At 46.7% G+C, this 24,941-nt stretch overlaps 1 protein-coding gene across 2 annotated transcripts in view; it reads right to left on the reverse strand.

Moving 5' to 3' along the window:
• Slc22a23 (solute carrier family 22 member 23) overlaps positions 1 to 24,526 on the reverse strand; it is a 169,539-nt gene extending 145,013 nt beyond the window's left edge. For both annotated transcript variants that reach the window (XM_020183340.2, XM_074082980.1), the window contains exon 1: positions 23,851 to 24,526. In XM_020183340.2, coding sequence (XP_020038929.1) covers positions 23,851 to 24,504 — 654 coding nt within the window. In that variant the 5' untranslated portion in view covers positions 24,505 to 24,526. The remainder of the gene's footprint in view (positions 1 to 23,850) is intronic.
• Positions 24,527 to 24,941: the final 415 nt, after the last annotated feature.

The following is a 24,941-nucleotide window of genomic DNA, read 5'->3' on the forward strand; positions in this document are numbered from 1 at the left end:
AAAGCCGACACTTTAGGGCTGTTATGAGTCAGGAGTAGTAAGAAGAACATGTCTAGGGCAGCATGGCACAAGCTGACTCATGAATTTGGTGAGTTAGGAAGGTTCCAGGGACTGTGTCTATTGGGAAACAATATTTGCATCTGAGAATAATAAAATGACTTAAAAAAGAGGCTCAGTTATTCACTTGAGACTCGCCCCACACCGATCCAAATGAAGGGTGTCTTACTATTTGACATCCTGTCTGCATAGCCAGCACCCGAGTAGAAGACGGGAATGACAGCACAGGGCACAGCTGTGCTCCTGGCTGGACAGGAGCTGGGAGGAGGACCTGGCACAGTTCTACAAGGGCTCTGTGACATCTTTCAAGTCCTTCTAGATCCCATGATTTGTGTTCTTTGCTTTGAGCTCCCCAGAAGCATCCTGGGAATAGCAACCCCAAAACCCAGCCTCCTTCCCAACACCTCCTGTGGTGGCTCATTACATACACCACTTCTCTGACCAAAAGAAAGTAGTAATAGGATGGCTCTCAAAAGCCACCCCAAAGGACTTTTCTGTATCTGCTTGAATTATTAATCTCCAAAAACACCATGCTGACTTGGCAGTGTAATAGCAGAAAGTGACCAAGCAGTCTCTGGCTAGGACTCAGCTGAAGCTCAAATCTGCAGATGCAGGCAGGCCTTTTGGGAAGCACGGTACCAGAGAGAAAGAGCTCTTCAGTTCCCATGTGGGTGCCTCGGGAGCCCTGAGGACAAGCTGACTGAGAGGCAGTTCTCCAAGAATTTCTCAGAGCATCTTCCAGCCAAAGCCAGGATATGTCCCCACGTACTGCTGCTGGCTCCTGAGTATGCATGGGAGAGGGAAAGGAACGGAGCATGTAAGAGACACTTCAAATCTCAGCAAGAGGAGGAAGAAGGTGGAACAGTGACTCTCAAACCAAAGCAGCTGCAAAATTTCCCAGCATGGCCCTCACCATGGCCTCCAATCCATCCTGCCAGCCTTGCTTCTTGGAGGTTCTCAGTCCCTCCCACCCACCTAAGTACAGAGTGGTGCAGGATCTGAGGTCTGTAATAGGCATGGGATGGACAGTTCTGGAGAAGATTTCCTTCTGCTGCTCTTGGATTTGGGATTACAGGGCTTGGAGGATGTGAGCCTGTTAGGTCAAACTAGAAATGAGCATGGTAAGATCTTTCTGCTGTAATAGTGTCACTGCCATCAGCATTTGGTTTTCATAGGCTTGGCTTGACTTAACAAATGAGTTCCATCCCAGCCCTTCCAAAATAATACTTTCATTCCCTAAGGATTCAAAAGAGCAGTTTGACAAAAAAGGACATGGGGCAATTGAGTTAACCTAGTCAACATCCTCACTTCACTTGTCTCCTCACTCAGGAAAACAGGAGACAAAAGACAGGGTGAAAGATAAAATGAATGATCCATGAAGGGACTCTTCACAACCAGACCATTCTTCCCCATGCATGTGGCTGCATGTTTGAGATGCATTCTTCTAAGTTGGCAGTATTTGCTGAAGGCAACATGTGTGCAGAGACATCAGTATGTGCTCAGCCAAAAAAGGGAATCAGGCTGGAGGTGCAGCTCAGTGGTGTAGCTCAAGCTGAGCATGTTTGAGGTCCAGGGTGGATGGGGGGATTGATGGTTAAATAACTTGGAGGAACAGTTAAATAAAGTTAAGATGAATCTCCTTTGGAGTACTTCTCAGAGCCTTTAATATGTTAACATGAATCCTGAAAAGGGGTTCTCCCTGAAACACTTTCCAAACTCATTTGGCCTTGGAAAGACTCTCCCCCTACACATGTTTTCGAGGGCATATCTTTGGATAACAGAATATGAGAAATGTTGCCATGTCTATTGTATTTGCTCTTCATGACCTAACACTGGATATGAACACAGCACAAATTCTAAGACTTGGAAATTCTGAGATTTTTTTAAGACTGGGATAAAATAGTCCTGTCACCACCTAATAAGCAATATGAGGTGGAGAGAGGGGTATTTATGTATATTGAAGGCAATACAAATGAACCAGAGGAATATTTCTTACCTTCATCAGAGAAAATAAAATGATAACTATTTTCCTTAGTCTTCTCAATAGATTATAACTGCTAATTGGTAAGAGATGGATAAACATTAAACACTCATAGGAAATGATCCAGAAAAGGTCAACCACACCAGAAAGCAATCAACTGTATGAAATCCTGCTTCACTGGGGAGAAACATAGCTGTGCTGCTCATCCCCACCTCATTTACAGAAGGACAATCACTCAGTTGGTCCAGGTCTAGTGGTGGCTATGTGCCATGCAGGCAATTATTTACACTGCATTTTCCTTTCAAAAATAGACTTTATACCCAAAAGAAGCAAAAGCAGGGGCATTAAAAGACACCTGCACACCCATGTGCACAGCAGCACTACTCACAGTAGCTATAGAGGGGTAGCAACCCCAGTGGCCCTGGATGGAAGAATGGATAAGCCAAATGTGGTCTGTACATATAATCACATTCAGCCTAAAACAGGAAGGCGTTCTGACACAGGCTATGTCATGGGTGAACCCTGAGGACATTACACTATGCCAAATTAGCCCATCACCAAAGGACAAATACCGTAGGATTCCACTTATATGAGGTACCTCCAAGTGGTCAAATCCATAGAGACAGAAAGTAGAAAGGGGGTAACCATGAGCTGGGGGGAGGGGAATAAGGAATCAGTGTTTAATGGGGACAGAGTTTCAGTTTGAGAGGGGAAAAAGTCCTGGATATGGACAGTGGTAATGAACATATTTAATATGGTTAAAATTATAAATTTTGAGTTATATAATTATATATATATTATTGGAATAAAAAAGCTTTCAAAAAGTAACTCTTCAGGAAATGGGCTAGTCCTTGTCCTGAGTCACTGCTACACAAATGTGTGGCACTGTGTGGCCAATCGAGATCCGAGCAGACAGTGCTGGAGCACCTACCATCCTCCAGCCCAGTCTAGTGATACAGTTTTGTGTGTTATGTTCCTGAGAAAATCCTGGAGACCCAGACTTCTCTGGGCAGCACCTTCTCTCACAGGGAGGCCAGCGTTTCTCTTGCAGAAAGGCAATCGTTGGCCTCAAGGTGTGCTTACTCTTCAAGTTTGCCCATGCATGGAAGGGTGGAGAGCACTGCCCACCAACAGAAAGAGTGACCAGACTGTACTACCTCACACAGCCACCCACACTCTCATCTTCTCTCTAGCTCTGAGGCTCTGTTCTCATTCAGATTAAGGGCCTGTCTTAGTGCACACACTCTACTGGGGACAAGGACTCATGTAAATTAGGTGTCCTTTTCACCTTGGAAATTTGGTTCTAAAGGCTGGTGAGTCATTGTGGTTACTTGGCTGTGAGGTGGTGGTGCTGGGATTCAGAGCAGAGCTCCTGGCTTCCTCTGTCTCTGCCTGATGTCAGCCAGGCACACCTTGGTTGGCAGGAAAACTCCCTTTCTGCTCAGGAACCCCCAACTCCAGCAACTCTGGCTTTATTTCAGGCTGGCTGTGAGACTGTGGAAAGGCCCAAGTTTAAAATGATTATTTTATTTTTTCCAGGTCACGGTGCTGCTCCTACAAACCACACAGAAGCCCACCTTCCTTGCTGCTGGCATGACTGCAATTCAGCTCAGTACAGATCCAAGAGAGGCAGAACTTCAGTCAGTCTCAAGTCTTCCTTCCCTGGCTCCACCGTCATTTCACAGCCTCTGGGTACTCATCTATGCAAACGTTTTGGGCTCTGATCTCTAAACTGTTACTTCATTATAAGGGCTTAACCTGCTTTAAAAGGAACGCAGTTCATCTCAGGGTGACACACTTGTACAAGCACAACATGCACCTGACATCATCCAGCGGGGCTCACACACAGAGCCCTGTGGACACCTTATAAAACCTCCCCCTCCTGGTTGTTCCAGCCAGTGGGATGCCTGCCAGTACTTCATTGCTTCCTTTAGGATAGGCAGGAGGTGAGAATCCAGAAGGTTCAGCCTGAAGGGAAATATGTCTCTAGTTCACTCCTGAGCCTAGTGAAGGGAGCAAATGGAACCCATCAGAAAACAAGTGCTCTTGCTCAGGTGTCCATAAGCAGAGCTCCCTGACTCTGCACTCTTGGTGGGCTGTGTGAGAGCAGACTCAGGATTTGTACTGTTGCTCCAAGGTTCTTCAGCCCCCAGCTGTCTGCCCTCACAAGACCTTCCTGGTCCTTCTCACAGAAAGAGAGGATAAGGAGACTACAGAGAGGTGAGAAATCCAAGCTGCCAAGGTCTCTCTCATGTGCCACAAACAGGATGATCAGATGCACAGTCAGCTGATTGGTAACATCCTCCAGGTGCAGCTTCTCCCTGCCCACAGGACCCCACTACCATCCTCAGTGCCTCCCCCCATCAGCCACAGCGAGTGAATCCTGAAAGCTGTGGGGCCACAACTCTTGAAGGCAAGGGACCTCTGCCCCTTAGGGATGGCAGCCCCTGCCCATAGTCCCCTCACTCCTGTCTTCTACCCGTCAAAAGAAGAGACAGCAAAGGAAACTTGGCTAGTGCATCAATAAGTCAAGATGTCTCATGGCTGCCCTGATTTTGCCAATCAGCTATTAACTATTAGATCTGAGAGGCAGTGAGGGGCAGAAGAACACACAAAACACAGATTCCAGTGTTCACAGCAGCCCAGGCCCCTCCACAGCCTGGGTCAACTGAGTACCCTTCTGCAGGTATCCAGATAACATGGTGTAGTGGACACATGCAGTCAATGCAGTCAGCCCTTTGTATCTAAAGGGTCTGCATCCTTAGGTCAAAAGTATTCAAATAAAAAAATCTACCTCTACTGAACATGAATAAACTTTTTTCCCTGCCATTATTCCCGAAACAACACAGGGTAACAACTACCGACATAGCATAAATGCTATGTGTTAGGTATCACAAGTCATCTAGAGATGATTGAAAGCACACAGGAGGATTATACAGGTTCTATGCAAATGCTACACAATTTTATATAAGGGACTTGAGCATTCTTGGACTTTGGTATCTTCAAGATTCTGGAACTATTTTCCACAGATACCAATGGACAACTGTACCTAGCAACAAATAAGAGTAATTACTGACACACAGTGACATGGGTGATTCAAAGGTGATGGTTAACACAAAGAACTACAGACTGTACGACTTCATTGGCATGACCTTCAGGAAGAGGCAAAACTATGCACAGGGATGGAAATTAAAGCAGTGGTTGTCCAAGGGGAGGGTTGATGCCTAGAGATGGGCAGGAGGAATTTATGAGGGAATTTAATGGGAAATACATTAATTTAGGGGTGGTTAATGGACCTATAAATGAATCAAAACACACTAAGTTATGTATTTGAAATCTGTTCATCTAATAATATTTACATTATGCCTCCATTTTTGAAAAGTCTGGGAAATACATTTTGGTGGTACCCGGATTTGAACTTAGGGCTTGCACTTGCTAGGCAAGCACTCTACTACTTGAGCCATACGCCCTTTGGCTTTTAGTTTGTTTATCAGGTAGGGTTTAACCTTTGCCCAGGCTCACCTTGGGCTGTGATCCTCCTACTTCTGCTTCCTGAGTAGCTGGGAATACAGGCATGCACGACCACACCTGACCCAGGGAACTAGTTTTAGATAGGGCCCAAAGGCAGAGCAGAAGCAAGTGACCAACTGGGGCTTCTCAGTGTCTTTCTCCCTCCAGCAAGACTAGGGTACCAGGTAATAAAAGGGGAGACGCCAGAGCTGTGGCCAGTTCTGACAGAATGACCCCAGGACATGGATTCACCTTGGGAGTGAAGGCGTTTGTCTGCTTAAGTAGAGCTGTAGGCAAGTTGCTGTTTTAAGGCCCAAGATGTTGGACAAACATGGTAATGGGCTTTATGTTAGCTTAAAACAACAGCCCCACTGTATCAAAAGGCAGCAAAGCTGTCAACCCCAGGTCTACACTCCTCCTAAGGACTTTGAGTTCAGACTCAGGGAGACAGCCCACTGGGAAGGAAGGGGGTCCTGGAGTAGACAGCCCACCCTGCAAGGTTGGCTCCCAGAGCAGTGGACAGGGTTGGGATGCTAGCTGCTGGGCATAGGGCACAGGTCCACCACTGGGCTCAGTGTGTCCTCTCAGAGGGTTCTGTTCTCTCTCTGAGCTCTAGATTCTCATGGGTAAGCCACAGACAAACTCGCTTCTCAAGGGGGCTTCTCTCAGGGTCCAACAGTGACATGAAGTACCCAGCCCAGCAAACCTGAGTGGTTTCCCCTTCCCTTTCCTTCTTCCCCCTCCCTTGGGACTGGAGCCACCATCTGCTTTCTTCAGTCTCAGGACCTGCTCTATTACCTGTCTCTCTGTCACCACCTAGACTCTACCCACTGCCGCTGCCTCCCATAGAAGTTCCAGCATATGGGTTCCCTAGCGCGTGGTAATTTTATGAGACAAAATGGGGCAGAAAGCTGACTTTCAACACTGGTGGGAAGAACAGGATCATGCTCATTCCAGGGATATAAACTTTCTTTCCTCTCCCTGAAAGGACTCCGCTCTGAGTTAAATTGTGCACCCCCCCCCCCCGCCCCCAGACCTCAGAGTGTGACTATATTTGGAAATGGGATCTTCAAACAGTTAATTAAGGTTAAATAAGATCTTCAGGGTGGGTTCTAAGCCAATCTGAGTGGTGTCCATATAAGAAGAGGAGACTAGGACATAGTCACATACAGTGGGAGACCATATGAGGACATAAGGAGAAGATACCATTTGCAAGTCAAGAAGAGAGGCCTCAGAGAAACCAGCCCTGCCAGCACCTTAATTTCAGATCCAGAACTGTGAGATGGCAAATGTCTGTTGTGTAACGCCCCGCCTGTGGCATTTGGTACAATAGCCCTAGCAGACTACTAGAGTGTAAGAATGAAGTCGATGCCAAGGAAGGCTGGAAGAGACTGCGCGGGGGATTGGAACCCCACTATGGACTTCCAGAAATTTCCTAGAGTACATCTGTATTTATTACACTCCATTTGATTTGGAGTCCTCTGCCCTGTGCAGCAGACAGCATCCTAACTGATGCCCAAGCTTCAAAGTCATTACAAAACTGCACCACTCTCTTCTGAATAGAAATAGAGGCTGCCTGCTATTCCTTCTGTCACAGAACTTGCTCCAGTTGTTTCAACTCATACCCTGCTCCACCCCTTCCTTTGCTTCTTCCTTCCACCCAGATGGCCCCATATGCCCCACCTCTGCCTTTGGGGACCCCCGTTGTCTAAGGTGCTCATCTTCCCTATCTCTAGCAGCTCCCAACATAGTGCTTTGCACATAGTAGCTACTCGGTAAACATCTGAACATTACATAGTGCTCTGGACTCATCTCTTGTGATCTTCCAAGCCCTGTGTATATTTTAAACTATGAAATTAGACTACTGTACCTGTTTAGTAAATTCAAACAGGTCATGAAAGAAAGATTGCTGTGTAACATTGCCTTCTTGTACTCAAAGAGAAAATGCATTTTAGGAACTTAACCTCTTTTCAATATGATAAATGATAAGTCTTTAAATTCCTTGGTAACCATATGCTCTGGTTTGGATAACTATCCCTCAAAGGCCCGTGTGTTAAAGTCTTGGTCCCCACGCTGTATCACTATTGGAGGTAGTGGAATCTTTAAGAGATGGGGCCTAGTGGGAAGCCTTCAGGTCATTGGGGGTGTGCCCTTGAAAGGGGATTGCTGGGTGCCAGTCTCTTTCTCTTTCTCTCTTTTTGCTTCCTGGTCTCCATGAGGTAAGCAGCTTGCTCCACCATGTGTCTCCCACCATTATGAGCTGCCTCACCCCACAGGCCCAAAAAGGAATGAGCTAACCACCTATGGACTGAAATCCCCAAAGCTGTGAGCCAGAATAACTGCTGCCCAGGGTTACCAGAAGGCAGTAAGGTTTCCTCACCCTTGTGAAGAGGGGGGTCTGCTGAGGTCCTTCATGATATAAACAGAGCTGAGCTCTTTGCTTGCTTATGGCAGCACATTTGGGCAAACTGCCTGCATGTACTTCTGCAGGAATGAGCATTGCTAATGACCAAGCCCCTCTTTTTTGGTGTGTGTGGGGTGCTGGGGGTGGAACCCAGAGTCTTGTACAAGCTCTACCACTGAGCTTCATTCCCAGTCCCCCAAGTAAGTCCCCCTGAAAGCTGATTATCTCAGGTGTTTGTTACAGTAATGGAAAGCTGACTAATGTTCCTGTTAATGCATTCATTTTAGTTTTCCCAAAAACTACTATTGAAAACAAGATTTATCATCAAGGTTGGATATTGCTTTCTTCACTATCCCTCCTCTTAGTCATTTATCTAAGACTTTCTCCAAAAACAGCTAAAGTTATAAATGGGGAATAACAAGAAGGCAAATGAGAAATAAATTAAATAGAGAAGTCACTGCTCATACTTAAGTCACAATTCAATTCAATTCAAATGTGTTATCAGCAGACAGAATAAGACAAACGAAAAAGCACACTCATAGCCTTGAGGACATCCATTTTTGACAAGGTGCTTCTTATTGAACTTCCCAGAAAATGATTAAAAATAAATCTTCTATGAAAATGAAATTAAAAAAAAAAAAACTTGCTACTTGGAACAGAGATAGCTCCAGAAAGTACCAAACCATAGATGGACCCCCACAAAAATCCTTCATCTTCTTGTATGTTGTGGGCTCTCATGGGAAGTTAAGGCCTGTCTACTGACCTCGTCAAAGTAGCTTCTGAGTGTCAGCCAGACACTCTACCCCATGCCTGAAAGTTCACCTCTACAGTCACTGAGAGCTCTTTACTATAGGGACACCAAGAATGTCAAATGCACTTGAAAAGGAATACGATGCTACCCAGTCCAGGGACAAACAAGCGGGGCAAAGAGACAGTGCTATGAGCATCTGTGAGGGGTAGGTCCAGCTGGGGAGGGTGGTCCCAGGCCACCTGGGCTGGTGGGTGAGCTCTGGGTGAATGGAGGGGCCCCTGGCCAGCAGCTATAGCTACCACCTGGCATGCTTACTGTCAGAGGTGACAAGTCCTCTGCACCAACAGGAGATGTTAGGCTAGGACTACTGTTGCTCGCTGTCTGGTGCCCCAGGAGGAAGCTGGTCCCTATCTGTTACTCAGCACACCACCAGTGTTGAGGTGGGGCTCTGGTCTCTAGCGCCTGCTGTCTGCGTCCCATGGGAGAGATCTCATTTCCTGCTGCTGGAAACACCCGAAAACTATCTCCCTGGGAATTAATTATGGAAAAGGCATGTTGGAATTAAAGACATTTTGAAAATAAATACCTTTTACTTCCAAATAAATGTTCCCTTTTCTAGTAATTAACCGTTATTTTAAACAGAGCAGAGGGAGCTGCTAAGCTTTGTTTATACCATTTAAGAACTAAGCAGACCCCTTCTTCGCATGGGTGATAAGCCCTGCTGCCTCCTCTGAACTCCAGGCAGGATGAACTGCCCTTCTTCCCTCACTCTTCGCCTGGTCATCTCTGCTCCCTGCAGTAGGTATGGGAGTGCCCAGGTCTCAGGGCTGGTCCTCCACCATGCAGCCTGGTCATCTGCTGGGTGTGGTCAGGAAACAACATGCCTCATCACATCACTCAGACCAGGGTTCTCTACTTGGGGCACTAGGGCTGAATCACACCTTGTCACAAGGACCATCCTGTACATTGTAGGATGGTAAGCAACACCCTGCCTTTACCCTCTGGATACCAATAGCAGCCACAGCCCCCCTCCCAACCTAGGCATGACAACCAAAAAAATCAACAATGTGAATTGTCCCCCTAGGCAGGTAAAAATCATCCTACAGAGAAAGCATCCAGGGAGTTTTTATTATTATTATTATTATCATTATTATTGTTATTATTATTATTTTATTCTTTAATGGATGCCAGGGTACCACAGGCATTTCTACAAGTTTCCCAGTACTCTGGACCCCAACCCTAGATTCAGACAGACCTGTTCATTCTGAGATAAAGCACTGTGACTTTAAGTTTTGAAACACAGAGGCTTGTAGTAAAGACATCCATGCTACCACCCAGAAGGAATTCAAGTTTGATTTGTAGCTATTTCAGATAAAGACACCCTCTTTTCCATCTTCAATAGCTCGATAAAGTGTGACTTGAGGTTTGAGCTGAACTGTGTCTCTATTCTTTTCTTTCCATGCTGGCCATTCTGGAATTTAATAACATGCCCTCACTCTGCCTAGCAATGGCCCTTTACCACCCTCATCTCCCAGTGCTATTTAGGAATGTTTGCTGAGCACCTACAGATACAGGAGCTGAGCATCCATATTTGGGCCAGTACTGTAGGGTGGGGGATGATGGAATGGAGGAACAGGGAGCCAAGAAGGGCAGAAGGAGGTGGCAGGATGGTGGGGAGAAGGATGGGTTCTGAGATAAAGAAGCATATTAGCAAAGACACAGCTGGGAAACAGACCAGCAGCTGGAACACAGGGTTCCTGTAGGGACAGGGGTGAGAGGAACAGGCAGGGAACCCTGAAAGCCCACCAAGCAGGCCCTCTTCATCCTAAAGGCTGTGGAGTAGGGGAAATTATAACAAGCTACTCAGCTATATTGTGGGACCAAAATCCTGGGATCTGGGGCAAGGGGAGCAGATAAGATCAAGAGCCCAGGTTCAGCAGGTAATGGAATGCAGGCCTAGGGCTTTGAGGAAACATCAGGCTGCAGACACACAAGAGGGCTGCTCTATTCAGGGGTGTACTGGAGCTCTGGGGTGATGAGCAGAACTGTCCACCCGTAACTCTAATGTTGAAGTCCTAACCCCCAGGAACTCAGAATATGACTGTATTTAGAGACAGGGCCTTTAATGAGGTAATAAAAATAAACTGAGCTTACATTGGTAAACTCTAATCCAATATGATTGGTGTGCTTATAAGAAGAGGGGCAACTGAGGTGTAACTCAGTGGTAGAGGGAATACCTAGCATAAGAAAAGGCCTGGGAAGGAAGGAAGAGAAACAGGAAAGAAGGAAGGAAGGTAGAAAGGACAGAGAGAGATTAGGACACAGACACACACAGAGAGAAGATGCTGTGAAGACACAGAGAAGAGGCCATTTGTAAAGAAAGGAGGAGTGGGCTAAGGAGAAGCCAAGCCTGACCACACCTTGATCTTGGGTGGATTTCAGCCTGCACAACAGAGAGAAAATACATGTCTACTGTTTTAAGCTGCCAAGTCTGTGGTATTTGTTACGGCAGCCTGAGGAACTAATACAGCGAGGCCACCTGGAATCACCAAGCAGTCCCGTGGGATCTGGCCTTGGACCAGGCTAACAGCCAAGTGCAGCAGTTAAAAAAGGATGCAGTGACCAGTGGGGACACTAGGCAGTGCTACCATATCCCAAGAGTGCAGACATTTGAGGGAGAGGGCAGTAGCCTGAGGACAGGGTCACAGCTACATTTTCATACAGGAACTTGTTGAGGGGCTTTTAAGAGGCCCAGATTAACGTGAGTGAGTCCTGGGGTTGGCAATAAAGGGGCTGCAGACAGACCTCTCAGGTGGACATGAGCCTGAGACTGGGATGAGGCCATCTTCTTCTCTGGGTCCCTCCCTCTTAAGAGCTAAACTCTCACTCTCTACCATTTCCCTGTTTACAAACCTCAGGAGACTTAATGTTTACTGACTCCAGGGCATTGCAGGGCCTTCCCTTGCCTGCATCCTGCGCACGTCCCTACATAGCCTTCCTCAGCTCCTCCACAGAGGCGGCCCTTTCTCCATCCTCTCCACCTATTAAAACCCAAGTCCTCCTTCAGGGAGGTCTGGGTCCCCATCCCAGGTCTCCAGGTAGCCAGATGGTGGTGGCTACTCTGGGCTTCTCTGCCTCACCCTGTTTTCTGGCTAGGGTACCTCACCTGCTCTCCCAAGCATGCTCACCTCTGCACCCCAAGCCCCACCCCAGCTCACCCCACCCTGGGTCTGGGATTCTCAGATAACAGATTGTCTCCAACTGGGCCATGAGTTCCTTCTCTAGGGAAGAGACATACTTCTGTCCATCTCTGTTATCTACCCAGGGTGGATATTCTGAGAAAGACCAGAAGTAGACACTGTATAAGTGGCTGCAGAATGGCCTCTGTCAGGGAAAGAGAGAGATAGAAGATTGTATACAATCTTCAAAAGGGAGGACAACACCCAGTTCACATAGCACTACTCACAGCTGCCAAGAGGTAGGTAGAAGCAACTCAAGTGTTCCTCCATGGATGAATGGGTAAAGAAAATGTGGTGTACACATACAACTGAGTATTAATTGGTTTTAAGAAGGAGACTCTGACATATGCTACAACATAGATGAACCTTATGTTCAGTGACTTAAGCCAGTCACAAAGGAACAAATACTATATAATAAGATACCTAGAGTATTCAAAATCATAGACACAGAAAGTAGAAGGGGGGCTGCCAGGGGCTAGCAGAGAAGGGCATGAAGAGTTAGTGTTTAAACAGGGACAGTTTTGGTTTGAGAAAATGCAGAGTTCTGGAGATGGATAGTGGTGATGGCTGCACAACCATGTGAACGTCCTTAGTATCACTGAATTGCGCACTGAGAAATGGTCATGATGTGAATTTCACTTTAGGTATATGTTACCATGATTCAAAATTTCACATAACATAAGACAAACACTTTGTGCTTACTCTAAATGCTCACGTATATGCATTTGCAAATAGTGAAGTTCCTCCCTATGTAACAATTAAGGGTACCCAATTTGTAAACCATCTTTTAAACACACTGAGAAAGCAGCTTGTAATCTAATCTGGGAGGAAACACTCTATAGCACAAATTATGAGGCTGGCTGCCTAACCTATCCATAATTCAATATGACCCCCAGGATGCTTGTTGGCATCCTCTCCTTTACACTTATTTTAAAAACGATACTAAGAAATAAAACATCACTACTTCTAGTGGTCTAAAAGAACATTAGCTAGTAGAATTTGATAAAGGACTGGCTCTCCTTTTCCCTACTCAAAAAAAAGTCTGATAAACACTTCGCTAGCATTCCTATGACTTAACATTCTTTAACACACGTCCCTATGATTCAGCTGTTCAGTTTTCTTTCCAGATAAGTAAACCGACTGCCTGACTTCTACAGCAATGTTTTCCAGTATGAGCCAAACTCCCTTGCTCCTTCAGGGTGCTATATGTCTTCCACTAAACAAAGATCCACAACAAAATTGCTGGGGGCTTTGTGGCAAAAGCAGGCTCTCAAAAAGAGTATTTTATTTTTTTCCAAAAAATCTGGAAAAAGATATGAAATACAACAAAGGAGTAGCAAGAGGCAGAGGCAAAAATGAAAAATAAGGAACACAGGCTGGGAAAGGCCAGGGAGCAATACCTGCTTAGCTTTGCAGCAGTGACAGCTGGCTTTGTGACAGATGGCAAGCTGGGGTCACTAGGAGCAGGTCCATGCCCCACTTTCAGAAGGACCCACACTTGGCTTATGCTCTGCTATCACTGTCCTGCTACTCTTACACTTTTTTTTTAATGCACTTTCATTTTGTACTAGGCCCTGAGAATTATGTGGGTGTCCTGACTTTGGGGCAGATGTGGAGGCAACATTTTCCAAAACTGTTCCAGTGCCTGCCCAAGGGCTCTTTCCAAGCTCCCTGAGTGACCTGGAACTGAATCTAAGAAGCTTCAGGAGGTGTGTGTTCCTGCCAGTTCCACCCTAAGCTTGAGGGGCCAGAAGAGTTACCTCTACAGCATGTAGGCAGGAAAAGGACACTGCTTAAAACATTTAACAGCTGCATTAGCCATACTTAGCCACAATTACCACACAGCTCTTCTTCTGACCCCTTCTACCCCTTCTGGGGAAGAACCAGTCCCACACCCTGTCACAGGGCTTGAAGGAGTCCTTCAGTTTCAGGTAGCCACATCCTAGCTTTGAAATCTCTTTCCCCACCCCAGCCCAAACTGGGCAGTAGATTTATACCCAGCAATCTGGAGTTGGACAGATGCTGGCCTCTGGGTTGGCTGTGCTCAGCCAAGGAACAGATGAACAAAAGCACTGGACAAAGCCAGTCAGTCTGGAGGGGAAGTGGAGCTGACTTACAGAGAAAGGGATGAGGGCAGGTGTGGCTTCCAAGTGGACAATGAAGACAAGAACAGTAATGGTGCTTGCAGGGCTCCTGAAAGGCCCCACCCCACTTCATGATCTTAGATCTCACCTGCCATCCTGTGTCTTTGGAATAAGTTTCTCTTTTGTTAACATAATTTGAAATTTGATTTTGTTACTTGTAACTAAAAGAGTCACAAGAGAGAGGTTTGACCGAGTATAATACTATGCAAATGGGTAGGCTGGAGGGTTCTAGAATAGCAAGCATTGGCTTTAGACAAAACCGTTTCAGAAAATCAATAACCCCTGCCCCTTTCCTAGAAGCAAAGGTCTGATCGGTCTCTAGATCACTTGTTTGGAGGGAGATGTGCTCGCTGGGAAATGACCAGCCCTGAGTCCATGCTGAGCAAAGGAAAGAACAAGATGACTAACCCACCACCCCTGCAGAGGATCAAAGAGTACTGAGGCCAAAGTCAGCGGCCTGCCAGAGAAACTCCTCCATGACAATAATCCAGGTGGGGAGTGGCAGAGACCCCTGCTCTTTCTCTGGTTTTCACCTCTCCCTGAAGTTTGCTTTTGATCTCTGCTGTTACCATCAACTCCTCTGTAAGACTCCACACTGTGTAGCTGGCATTTTCACTAGTATGGCTAAGCCATATTTTTGAGCATGTGTAGCTCGCTGTCTACAATGTGGCTTGAATTCTAGTTTCTGACCCAAGAACTTGGCAAAGTGCTTGGTGGACCCCTACTCTCCTATCCCTTCCTTTTCAGATCCGCTGCTCACTGTGAGCCCTCAGATTACAACTTCACAAACCAACCAAACCCCAAAGGGTCCATTTTGTGCAGGTTCCTTAGACCACCCTGGTTGCGGGGGGCGAGGGGGGGGCGGTTAGGGGAGGGTGTGGTGTGGGATGTTTTTGTGTGTGTGTGTTACATCCAGTTTCCCAGGGACAGACACCCTGGCGCTCCTGAGGAATAAATCGCCCTTCCAGGTGTGGCCTGCCACCTCGTCCATCCAAGCACTTCTTGATGAGTCATCTGGGGAGCCCTCAACCCACCTGCCAGAGGGAAGGGCACCTTAGACTTCCCAGATGTCTCCTGTTTGCTAGGCACCTGGGGGCGTGACGGATGCTTCCCAGGTGTTCTGTCCTCACAACTACCTGGAGGTGAGCAGAACTCACCCCACCCTGCCAATGAGGAAGCAGGTGGAGGAACACTCCCAAAGATAAGCTGGTGCCAGGCGGCAGCGTTGGCACTGCCACCCACGCCTGCTCAACTAAACACTCTCACGCTCTTCACCTAAGTGCAGATGAGCCCAGACATGTATGGGGTTGACCTTGTGGGTCAAAGACCCTCCAGTGGGCAGATGGGCATAATTGCAACCATGCTGTCCCTCAGATGAAGGTGGAGCTGACATGGATGAACAGTAACCACTGGCTGAAGGATGGAGGGAAGGGTCCTCAAAACAGGTGGAACAGCATAAGCAAAGAGCTGAGGCAGGAAGAGAGGCGGATTGGGAGCATCACAGGGGCTGGCAGGGGAGGAATGGAAAAGCATGTAGGGCTCAGACCGAAGGGTGGCAGTGACAGGGAGCCATGGGAGGCTTCAAGCAGTGAAACTATATGGACAAGTTTCCATCTTATTTGGTGTCTGTGGGTTCTGTGGTTTTAAGGGGCAGCACAGTAAGGCAGAGGGCCAGGCTTGGGGGTCTAGGAAGGTCAAAAGGGACAGATATCAGAGAAGTCTTCTTAGAGAGGTGGTCTGCAGAAGCCCACCCACAAAGAGCCTTGACTGTATGTAATCCAAACATGCACTTAGTACCACTCTCAGGCTGCACAAGGGTCACCTGATAGGCCAAGGTAAGGGTAGAGACCCTGCCAACACCACCCTTGCTGAGGGCCACTGGGGGCAAGGGTGCAGAGAATGGATTTAAACCCTAATAGTCTAGTGGCTTTGGACTGCCCTTGGCTCAGTCTCCCATCTATAAACTGAAGACTTGGGACAAGAAGATCATATTAAACATTCCGCACTCAGGTTGGTCTTTTTGCAACCTAGTGGTTCAGCAAAGGAAAGCTGGATGTAAAGTCTAGCCCTAACGTATTCATGACTGGTCTTTCAGCCTTGTGGAAATTTAATTAACACCCTCCCCTTTTGAGCAGAGGGCAAGAGATGCTAGAAACTCCTAAGGGCCAGTGTTTCCTATCAACAGCAGGTTTCTTCTTGCTCAAAGTCTGGTCTGGACCTTTCAGCTGCACACAGGGGCCCAGTCCCACATAGCTCAGGTCAGGCTGCCTCTCCCATCAGATGCTTCCCTCTGCTCCATGGCAGGTACAGTGTTTGGGCCAGGCTCTTGTCTTGTGTGACACATGCACATTCTCCACTCCCAAGTCATCACCTCAGCTGACAAAGTTCATGTCTCAGGTGGCTCAAGAGTGTCTGCCTGTACTGCCTGCCTTGGTGTATATAATCTGTACCTTCTACAGCCCTCACTGGCTCTTCCTGGCTGCTAAGCCATCCCACCCCATCAGATCTCCACACGGCAGCAAAAAAAGGCTCTTCAAAAAAATGACTTCTCATTGTGTCATATCCCCCACTCTACTTAATGTTCTTTGATGCTTTGTCTGCTATGGAATTAGAGGGAAAGTTCTTAGCATGGGTTGGTTATAAACCACCCCCCAGCCATATTCCCATATCAACTGCTATTAGTTCCAGGCTCTTGCATACCACAGGGCCCTTGCAAATGTCATTTGCCCTCTGAAAAACATACCTTCTCTTATGTCTCTCTCTCCCCCCAATATGAAACCCTTACACCCCATCTCAGATGTCAGTCTCTGACATACACCAGTCAGTGTGGGTCAGGTTTTTGTATTATGGTCTCTCATTTAACTTTCTTTCCACACACTTCTCTCAGTTTGAAACTCCCTCATTAGTCTGCAAGGTCTATAGAAGTTGAAGGATTAATTTCACCTGTCATTATATCCCAACCACAATGCTCAGATCAGACTAGGCAACTGTGAAAAGGAGGGAAGGAAGGAAAGAAAGATTGGAAAAAAAAAAAAGGAGGGGAGGGGACTTGTGAGCCAGGGTGACATTACTGTGATAAATGCTTAACGACTGACTCTCTTAAGAAAAAAGCAAACCCTGGCCTGCAGTGTTTGCTAACTTCCATCATGCAAATATTCCCACTGTGAGGTGCTGCAGACTGCCACATGACATTACTCAATGTGAAGTTGGGCAGAGATGTGTACGGTAACTCTAAGTCAGTGGAAGGCAAACCGGCTGCACCCCATCACTGGTTTGTGGCAACACAAGGACTAACATTCCAAAATTCCAAAATGTTTTTAACATAACATCAACTTTTGACTCACATTTACCTTGTATTAAAATTCATTTTGACTTTTTGCTATCTGCAAAAAACATGCTAATGACAAAAAAAAGGACTTTGTAGCTAGTTCTAACAATAAAAATAAAAATGGCCCAGAAGAAGATGAAGAAGAAGGAAAGAGGGACCCACAGCCCAGGAAGAGCGCTATCTCCCAAAAGGACCTCTTCACAGTTGCTCAGCTCTGGTCTTTGCACTGCTGAATTAAATGTTTAGGACACTTATGAGCAAGTCCAAATTTTCATGAAATTCTGGTTACAGTCTCTGACCTACTCTTGCCCTTTTTAGGAATTTATCCTTAATAAAAGCAAAACTGTGAAACCAAAATAAAGAAGTAGTAAGATCATAAAAATATTAGAAGGAAACATGAGTTTTTTCTCTCCCTAATATTCCAGGAGTATAGAAGTCCGAAGTCTAACACAAAACCCAGAAGCCATAAAAGAAAAGACCAATCACTTGACTATCCAAACCTTTCTGTGTAACAAAAACACCATGAACAAAATCAAAAGACAAGTAACTAGGGGATTTAAGAAATCCAAAAGGGTTCATTTATTTTAACCATAAAATACTCCTATATGTCAATTAGAAATAATATTCCCCTAAACAAGCATATTCACAAAGGTAAAGACATAAAGAGATAGTTCGAAGAAAAGGAAACGCAAAGAGCTCAAACACCTACAAAAAAATGGCTTAGCTCTCATACTAAGAAGTACAAATTATAGTATAATCAAATTGAATTTCCACATATCAGACTAGCAAGCACTGAAAAGTTTGACAACTCCTGGGTCAAAGGAGGATGTGAGGAATAGGACTGCACAAGTATAAATTGCTAAAGTCTCTGGAGAGAGCACTCAGACAACATCTATCAAAATAAAAATGCAGCTGGGTGCCAGTGGCTCATGCCTGTAATCCTAGCTACTCAGGAGACAGAGATCAGGAGGACTGTGGTTTGAAGCCAGCCAATAGTTCCATGGACCCTATCTCAAAAAACCCTTCACAAAAATAGGGCTGGTGGAGTGGCTCAAGGTGAAGGTCCTGATTTCAAGTCCCAGTACCGCAAAAAATAAAAGTGCAGCCTATTCTGACCCCCCCACTTCTAACTGTTTTTGCACATGTTCAAATGTTCACGCATGTCAGTATTTCATTTCATATCTATTCATATACATCTGAATATATAGCATATACATTATATACACTATAATTATATATAACATACATTTTATATATATATACATATATATATTAGCAAATACTACTACCCCAGTAGGTGACTAGTTAAATACATTATGGTCAAGTCATACAATCAAATACTATGCAGACATGAAAAAGCATGGGGGCTCTCTCTATAGTGACATACATTCAACTGTCGCATAAGAAAAGGTGAAGAATGGTGTATATAAATAACACTCTACTCTTCGTAAAGAATATATATAATGGATATTTCTGCAAGGATATAGAAGACACTGGTAACCATGGTTGTTTCTTAAAAAGGAAACTGGGAGTGAAGACAGAAACCAATGTTACTTCTGTATGCCTTCTGAACCATGCACATGCGTTTTCTACTACAGTAGGTTTTTAAAAATAGATGTGCATAATATAGAGGTCCACAGTTGTGCTGGATGCACTAGATGAAAGTCACCACTGAGATGGCTTAATGACAGTCAGGCCAGTATGAGGAAAAGAATTCTGGAAATTCAAGCATTTAAAATGTTTCTGAGCATCTAGACCAATGCTTTTCATATAGTCCAGATTAATGACAGATTCCATTAAACGGACACTTTTGGCAGGAAATGTAAAATATGTACACGTAAAGCATTTCAAAGGTGAAAACGAGTTCTTAAGCTCAGATAATAGAACTGTGGGTTATTTTTTAAAAATATTACCATTGCAATCATATTATAATTATTTTTAGTCATAATTAAATAGTACTGAAGTCACTTTAAATAACACCTAGGAAAAGGATACAAATTATTTCCCAGGATGTTAGCCAACTTTCATGAAAAAGGTCTGAAATCTTTGCAAATTCATGAGAATAGAAGAAAAATCATAAGACTGGAGATAAACTAACAGTCTGAGCTCCAAATACAGGAAGAAGATAGGGTTTGGGAAGGTTGGCCGGCATTGGCTATTGGCAAGATTCCAGAGCTCATTCATAAAAGTAGTTAGCTTTAGAAACCAGCAAAGATTAACTCAGAATGATGCAGGATAAACTATGCAAATTATTAAGATCAATAGTTTTAAATCAATGGAGTCATGCTTTCAACATTTTTTTTTTTTTCAGTACTGGGACTTAAACTCAGAATTTCACACTTGCTAGGCAGGCATTCTACCACTTGAGCCACTCTACCAGCCCCTCTTTTTAATATTTTTGAGAAAAATCACTGAGAAACTCCTTTGAACATTGACTTAGATATTAGTAACAAAAGACAGAACTGTAAAATAGGTACAGTGTTTGGGGGGGTTACTAGTGGGAGGGGAAGAGTGAATGAAGAAGATGAAGGTGAGGGTGTATGTTTGATGTACATCATGTACTTATATGAAATAGAACAAAGAATTCTCTTGCAATTGCTTTAAGTAGGGCAGGGACAGGGTTGAGGGAGAGAGATGGTGGGGGTGATCTAACGAATGTATAATATAAGCCAATTTGGAATTGTCACAAAATATCCCCCCATACAATGAACATATCCTAATTTAAAAAACAAAAACAAAAAAACCCACAAGCTCAGTAATATCGGAGAATTTGGACTGCACAGGGAACACTGGTGTGGGAGAAGAAAGCCAAGTGAACAGAGCTGCAGGCCCTCCTATGCTCCTACTCCCAAAACCTGCCGTCTGTGTGACTGTAAGGAATCTGGCATTGGCAACACCTCTCAATAGAGCTGAGATAAGCTGCAGAGACCTATGAAAATCATAAGGAAGCTGAATACCTGCTCCTGTGCAGAACACTTGCTCATTCAAATGTGTATTCACTGATTTATATAATCAGCCATATCACTGTGTTAAGACTGGCCTTGTGTTGTTGTTGCTATTATTACTATTATTATTATTATTGGAGGTATTGGGGATTGAACTCACATTTGCTAGGCAAGCGCTCTACCACTTGAAGCCCTATCCCCAGTCCTTTTGCTACATCTCCCAAGTAGGAGGATTACAGGTATGAGCGACAGTGCCTGGGCATGTTATTATTCTTAATCACAGGAGATAATGCCTATAAAATGTTTTTAAAAAAACTATAAAAGACTACCCAAAAAAGGTGGTATTATCATTATTGTGATGGTGGTAGTAATGATGATGATGATGATAATGAAGGAATTGTAGGTTCTATAATGCAAATTCTGCTGTTGATAATGAATACAAAAGCACCCAGCAAAAGATAAAAACAAAAAAGATCCTAACAGGAAAGGCCTAAATGCCCAAAACTACTAAGATGAGGCCTAAGTTGAATACCATGCTACATGGGCCCAGGCACAGAAAATCCTCACTTAATGCAATCCCATGAAGATGGTGTGGAGAGCCTGGCAACTGTGGTGTGAAGTTAGACAAAGTATGGCACATCTACTAAAAGCTTTAGTGGAGGCATGGCATCTACCCGTCCCTTCTCTGAGGGAGAACGACAGGACCTAGTAGGGTATGTTCTGGTGCCATGCTTAAGAGCCAGATGTCAAGTAAAGCAATCAACATGGCTGACTTGTCCTGTATGGGTGAAGTAGGTGGCATTTCTCAGCCAGGAAAGAAATGATTAAAAATGTATTCTATGAAAGGAAAACAATCATTCTGAGCTGGACAAACAGGCATACAGAACTTGAGTCTTACCAAAAACCACACCTCTCTGCAAGGAAGAGAGCTGTAAAGAGGCTGCTTAGGGATGGAGAAATTCAAACTGAGGTGAGTAAGTGGATGTCCAGAATGTAACTCAGGAAGGGAGGGAAGCTTGTCAGCCCTGGAATCCCTTTTACCTATACCAGCTGGGATTTTAACTGGCTTGGCATTTTCATGCGCACAGCTGCTATGTCAGCTAATGAGAAAGAGGGGCAAATTATACCTGGTAACCCTTCTGTTTCCCCTCTCTACCCAACACCTAGAGATAGAAGAGGGGCATGCTGAAGAAACACACCTGCTGAAGGGTCCATGCTGGATGATAAAAACATTGCCTGCAGTTGATCTGCAAGAGGTAAGTATGCAGCCAGAGAAGGTACATATGGCAACTTCTCTGCTCCTGAACTTTCATCCACCAACAGAAAGCCAAACCTTCCTCCACTTCTGCTTCTCTTGCCCACAAAGCTTACCCATTAAAGTATCCATTCCACATCTGTACATTGGATACAGTATCCAGTGTACACAGCCAGTAGAGAAGATCTGCTTCAGTGCCAAAATGTGCTTGAAAAGCTCTGGAAAGCATTTGTTATGGAACAGAACACTGTAGAAGGACAGACCTTTATTTAGATCACATTTGTCCATGAAAATCAATATGTCCTTCCTAGTCTTTACGGTATGAGAAAATATGCCTCTAATTATTGTTTTACCCCTATGTCACCCTGCCGATGGCATGTAATTGCAACATCTTGTCAAGCAGCTCCCCAAAGCATGCCACACATATTAGTGCTGCCAGTGACCCCCCTGAGTGCTAATTTTAAAAATATGTGCAGCTTTCCAATATGCCTCTATAGTCTGTTTTCAAGGACTATTTTTGTTCTCTATTCCCACCATGCTGGAGTGTGAGTAGCTGCTTCCTGGGTCCCTATAGCTAAGGTAGTGATCCACTTTTCCACCTAACTTTCAACTTCCGCCTCTTTTTTGACCCCAGGACAAAGCACTCTTTATACTCGCTTCTTTGATCCATTCTTCTTCCTTTGCACTAGAAAAGGGCTTAAAATATTTGAAAATGTTGTCAAATCCTTAGAGTGACAGACATGCATGGAGACTTAAATATCAGTGTTCTTAATTTTTCTATGCTGCTAAACTGAAAAAGAGAAATATTGTTTTCCATGAATGGAAATCTGTCTTAGAAACACCTTTGGTAAGGAGAGGCTGTGGGGGAGAGGGGTCAGGCTGAAGTAAGCCAGAAGGATCCTCCCAATTATCTTGCAAAGCAGTAGGGACAGCTAAGCCAGACAGTTCCCACAGGACAGAGCATTTCTGGCCGGTTGGAACAAGATGAAAACAATGGCTATGATGATGTAAGAGTTTCGTCTTACACATTCATGATCTACAACTGTTTACTAACACACATTTGGGGAAAGGGGAGTTACATGCACACTGACCATTAAAAACGGTTAAACTCCATTTCTGCACTTACTTCTGCATTGTTTAAAATGCAGAAGGAGCAAAAACAAACTGCTTGACAAGCTGGCCTACAATATCTCTTAAATCTTAAGAAAGCTGTACAATTATAGACCTCTAGGGCAACGCTTGTCTATCACTGCCCACTGTCCGTTTTTAGGCTGACACACATTTCTCACAAAACACTCCTGCTGCTTTATACAGGATGCAGCATCTGCAAGGGAGCCCACTTTCACTGAGAGGGAAAGGTAGGTGCTGGGGTCTCAACACCTAAGGCCAGAGTAGCTGCTGGGCAAGGCCAGTGGTGACCCCTGGAAGATTACCAGCGTCCTTCCTATACTCTCATGATGTTTACTGAAGTCCTGAGAAAACATCAGGGGGAACACTTGGGCGGCAAAGTCTAAAGTGAAATATCTTTGCAGAGGTGGGGTCAGAAGAGGATTTTCAAAAGCCCTTTGCTCCTCTGGCTATAACTTCAATTCTTTTAGTGGCTTTAGTCTGTGTCCAAGCCATGAGTGGATGGCTGAGGTCTGCCAAGAAACCGTCTGAGAACAGGTTGCTATTTTTCATGGATAGGTATTTCTTCATGGGAGACACAGGGACAACTAGCCAGTGAGACCAGAACCATGGTGCTACCTTTAACCAGCAGACCTTAAAGGAAGGAGTCTTCCAGAGCCGCTGGTGACAGATCAAAGACCTCATTCTCTGGGTGGGCCACCCCTGCCTCAGCGAGTGTGACCCTAGCAGGGTGGGGGAGGGATGTTCCAGTCTTTTAGGTAAGGGGCACTCTTTCTATATGAGAACAGGACAGGAGTTTGGGTGCAGATTAGGGAAGGCTAAGGTGCCCCCTTTGGGGCAGGATGCAGCGTCACCCCCGCAGAGGGTGGCAAAAAAGCCCTCGCTTCACACCCAAGGACCTCATCTCCTTTGGGGGGACAGCAAGGAATTAAATCGATGCGAGACGCATGTATACGCAGACTAGCACCACTTGGGGCGGGTAATTTAGGTCCCCCCCTCGGCTGGCGCGACAGCAATCTTGGTCTTCAGCGAGAACTAGAAGGTGGAAGCGACCAAGGTGGGGAAAGGGCTCACGAGGATGCGGGGACAGGGCGGTCGCGGCCCTTACCTTGCTGACCACGTTCTGGACCAGGCCTGTGCGGATTCCGTAGTCCCACTCATGGCAGTCGCAGTTGGAAGCATTGTCCCCCTTATCCGGAGGGGACGGGAGGGGTGGCGTGTCGCCCCCATCCGGGCCGCTGCTGTTGCTTCGGTTGCCCGCCGCCCCCCAGGCAGCAGTGAAGGGGGTAGTCGGGGGACTGGTCCAATTGCCCACGTCGCCCCACCGGCCGGTGACAGTGGCCCCCGCCACCTCGGCGCCTTTGCCCGCGCCGCGGCACCAGAAGTTGGGCTGGTCCAAGAGGAAGGAATCCGAGAACTGGCTGAAGCCGATGAACAGAGCTGGGATCCAGGTGAGCAGCACGAGGGTCTTCTGGTAGCCCCCGCCCAGGCCCCCGAGGAAGGGCAGCACCGACCCGTCGTAGTCCAGCAACAGGAGGCTCGGGGCAGCAGCCGCCGAGCAGCAGCTCGAGTGCGGGCCGCCGCCGCCGGGATGCAGCGGGGGCAGCGGCTGGATCTCTGCGCTGCCGCCGGGGCCCGCGCTTCCCCCGAGGGGCACCGAGGCTGCCGCGTCCCCGGGCGGCAAGGAGCCGTTCTCCTCGGCCGGGGGCGGCTGCCGCCCGGACCCGCCGCCCGCCGCCTCGCGCCGCCGGTCTATCGCCATGGTCCGGGCCCGCGGCGCCCGCAGAGGGGCATAGAGCGCGGCGGAGCTCGGCGGGCGCCCGGGGCAGAGCGCGCGGGGCCGGGCGACTGCAGCCGCCGCCGCCGCCGCCGCCGCCGCCGCCGCCGAGGAGGCCCCGCGGCGGGAGAGAGAGCGCTCCGCTGCCCGGGTGCGTCAGGCGGCCCCCATGTCACCCTCCGGACCCCGCGCCCCGGGCGCTGCGGCCCCGCTCGGGCGCCGGGCAGAGGCCGGCCGAGCCCTCAGCCGCCGCCGCTCATCGGCTCCGCGGCCCGGGCGCCGGCGGCGAGCCCGCCGCTCTCCGCTGCTGCGCGCCGGCCGCGGGAGGAGGAGGAGCAGCCGGCGCCGCGCCCGACCCGCGCCCTTGCCGGTGGCTGGCGGCCTTGCGGACCGCGGTCTGCGGGAGGAAGGCAGCGGCGGGT

The sequence above is a fragment of the Castor canadensis genome, chromosome 8, assembly GCF_047511655.1.
Source record: "Castor canadensis chromosome 8, mCasCan1.hap1v2, whole genome shotgun sequence".
In the NCBI taxonomy this organism is placed as follows: domain Eukaryota; kingdom Metazoa; phylum Chordata; class Mammalia; order Rodentia; family Castoridae; genus Castor; species Castor canadensis.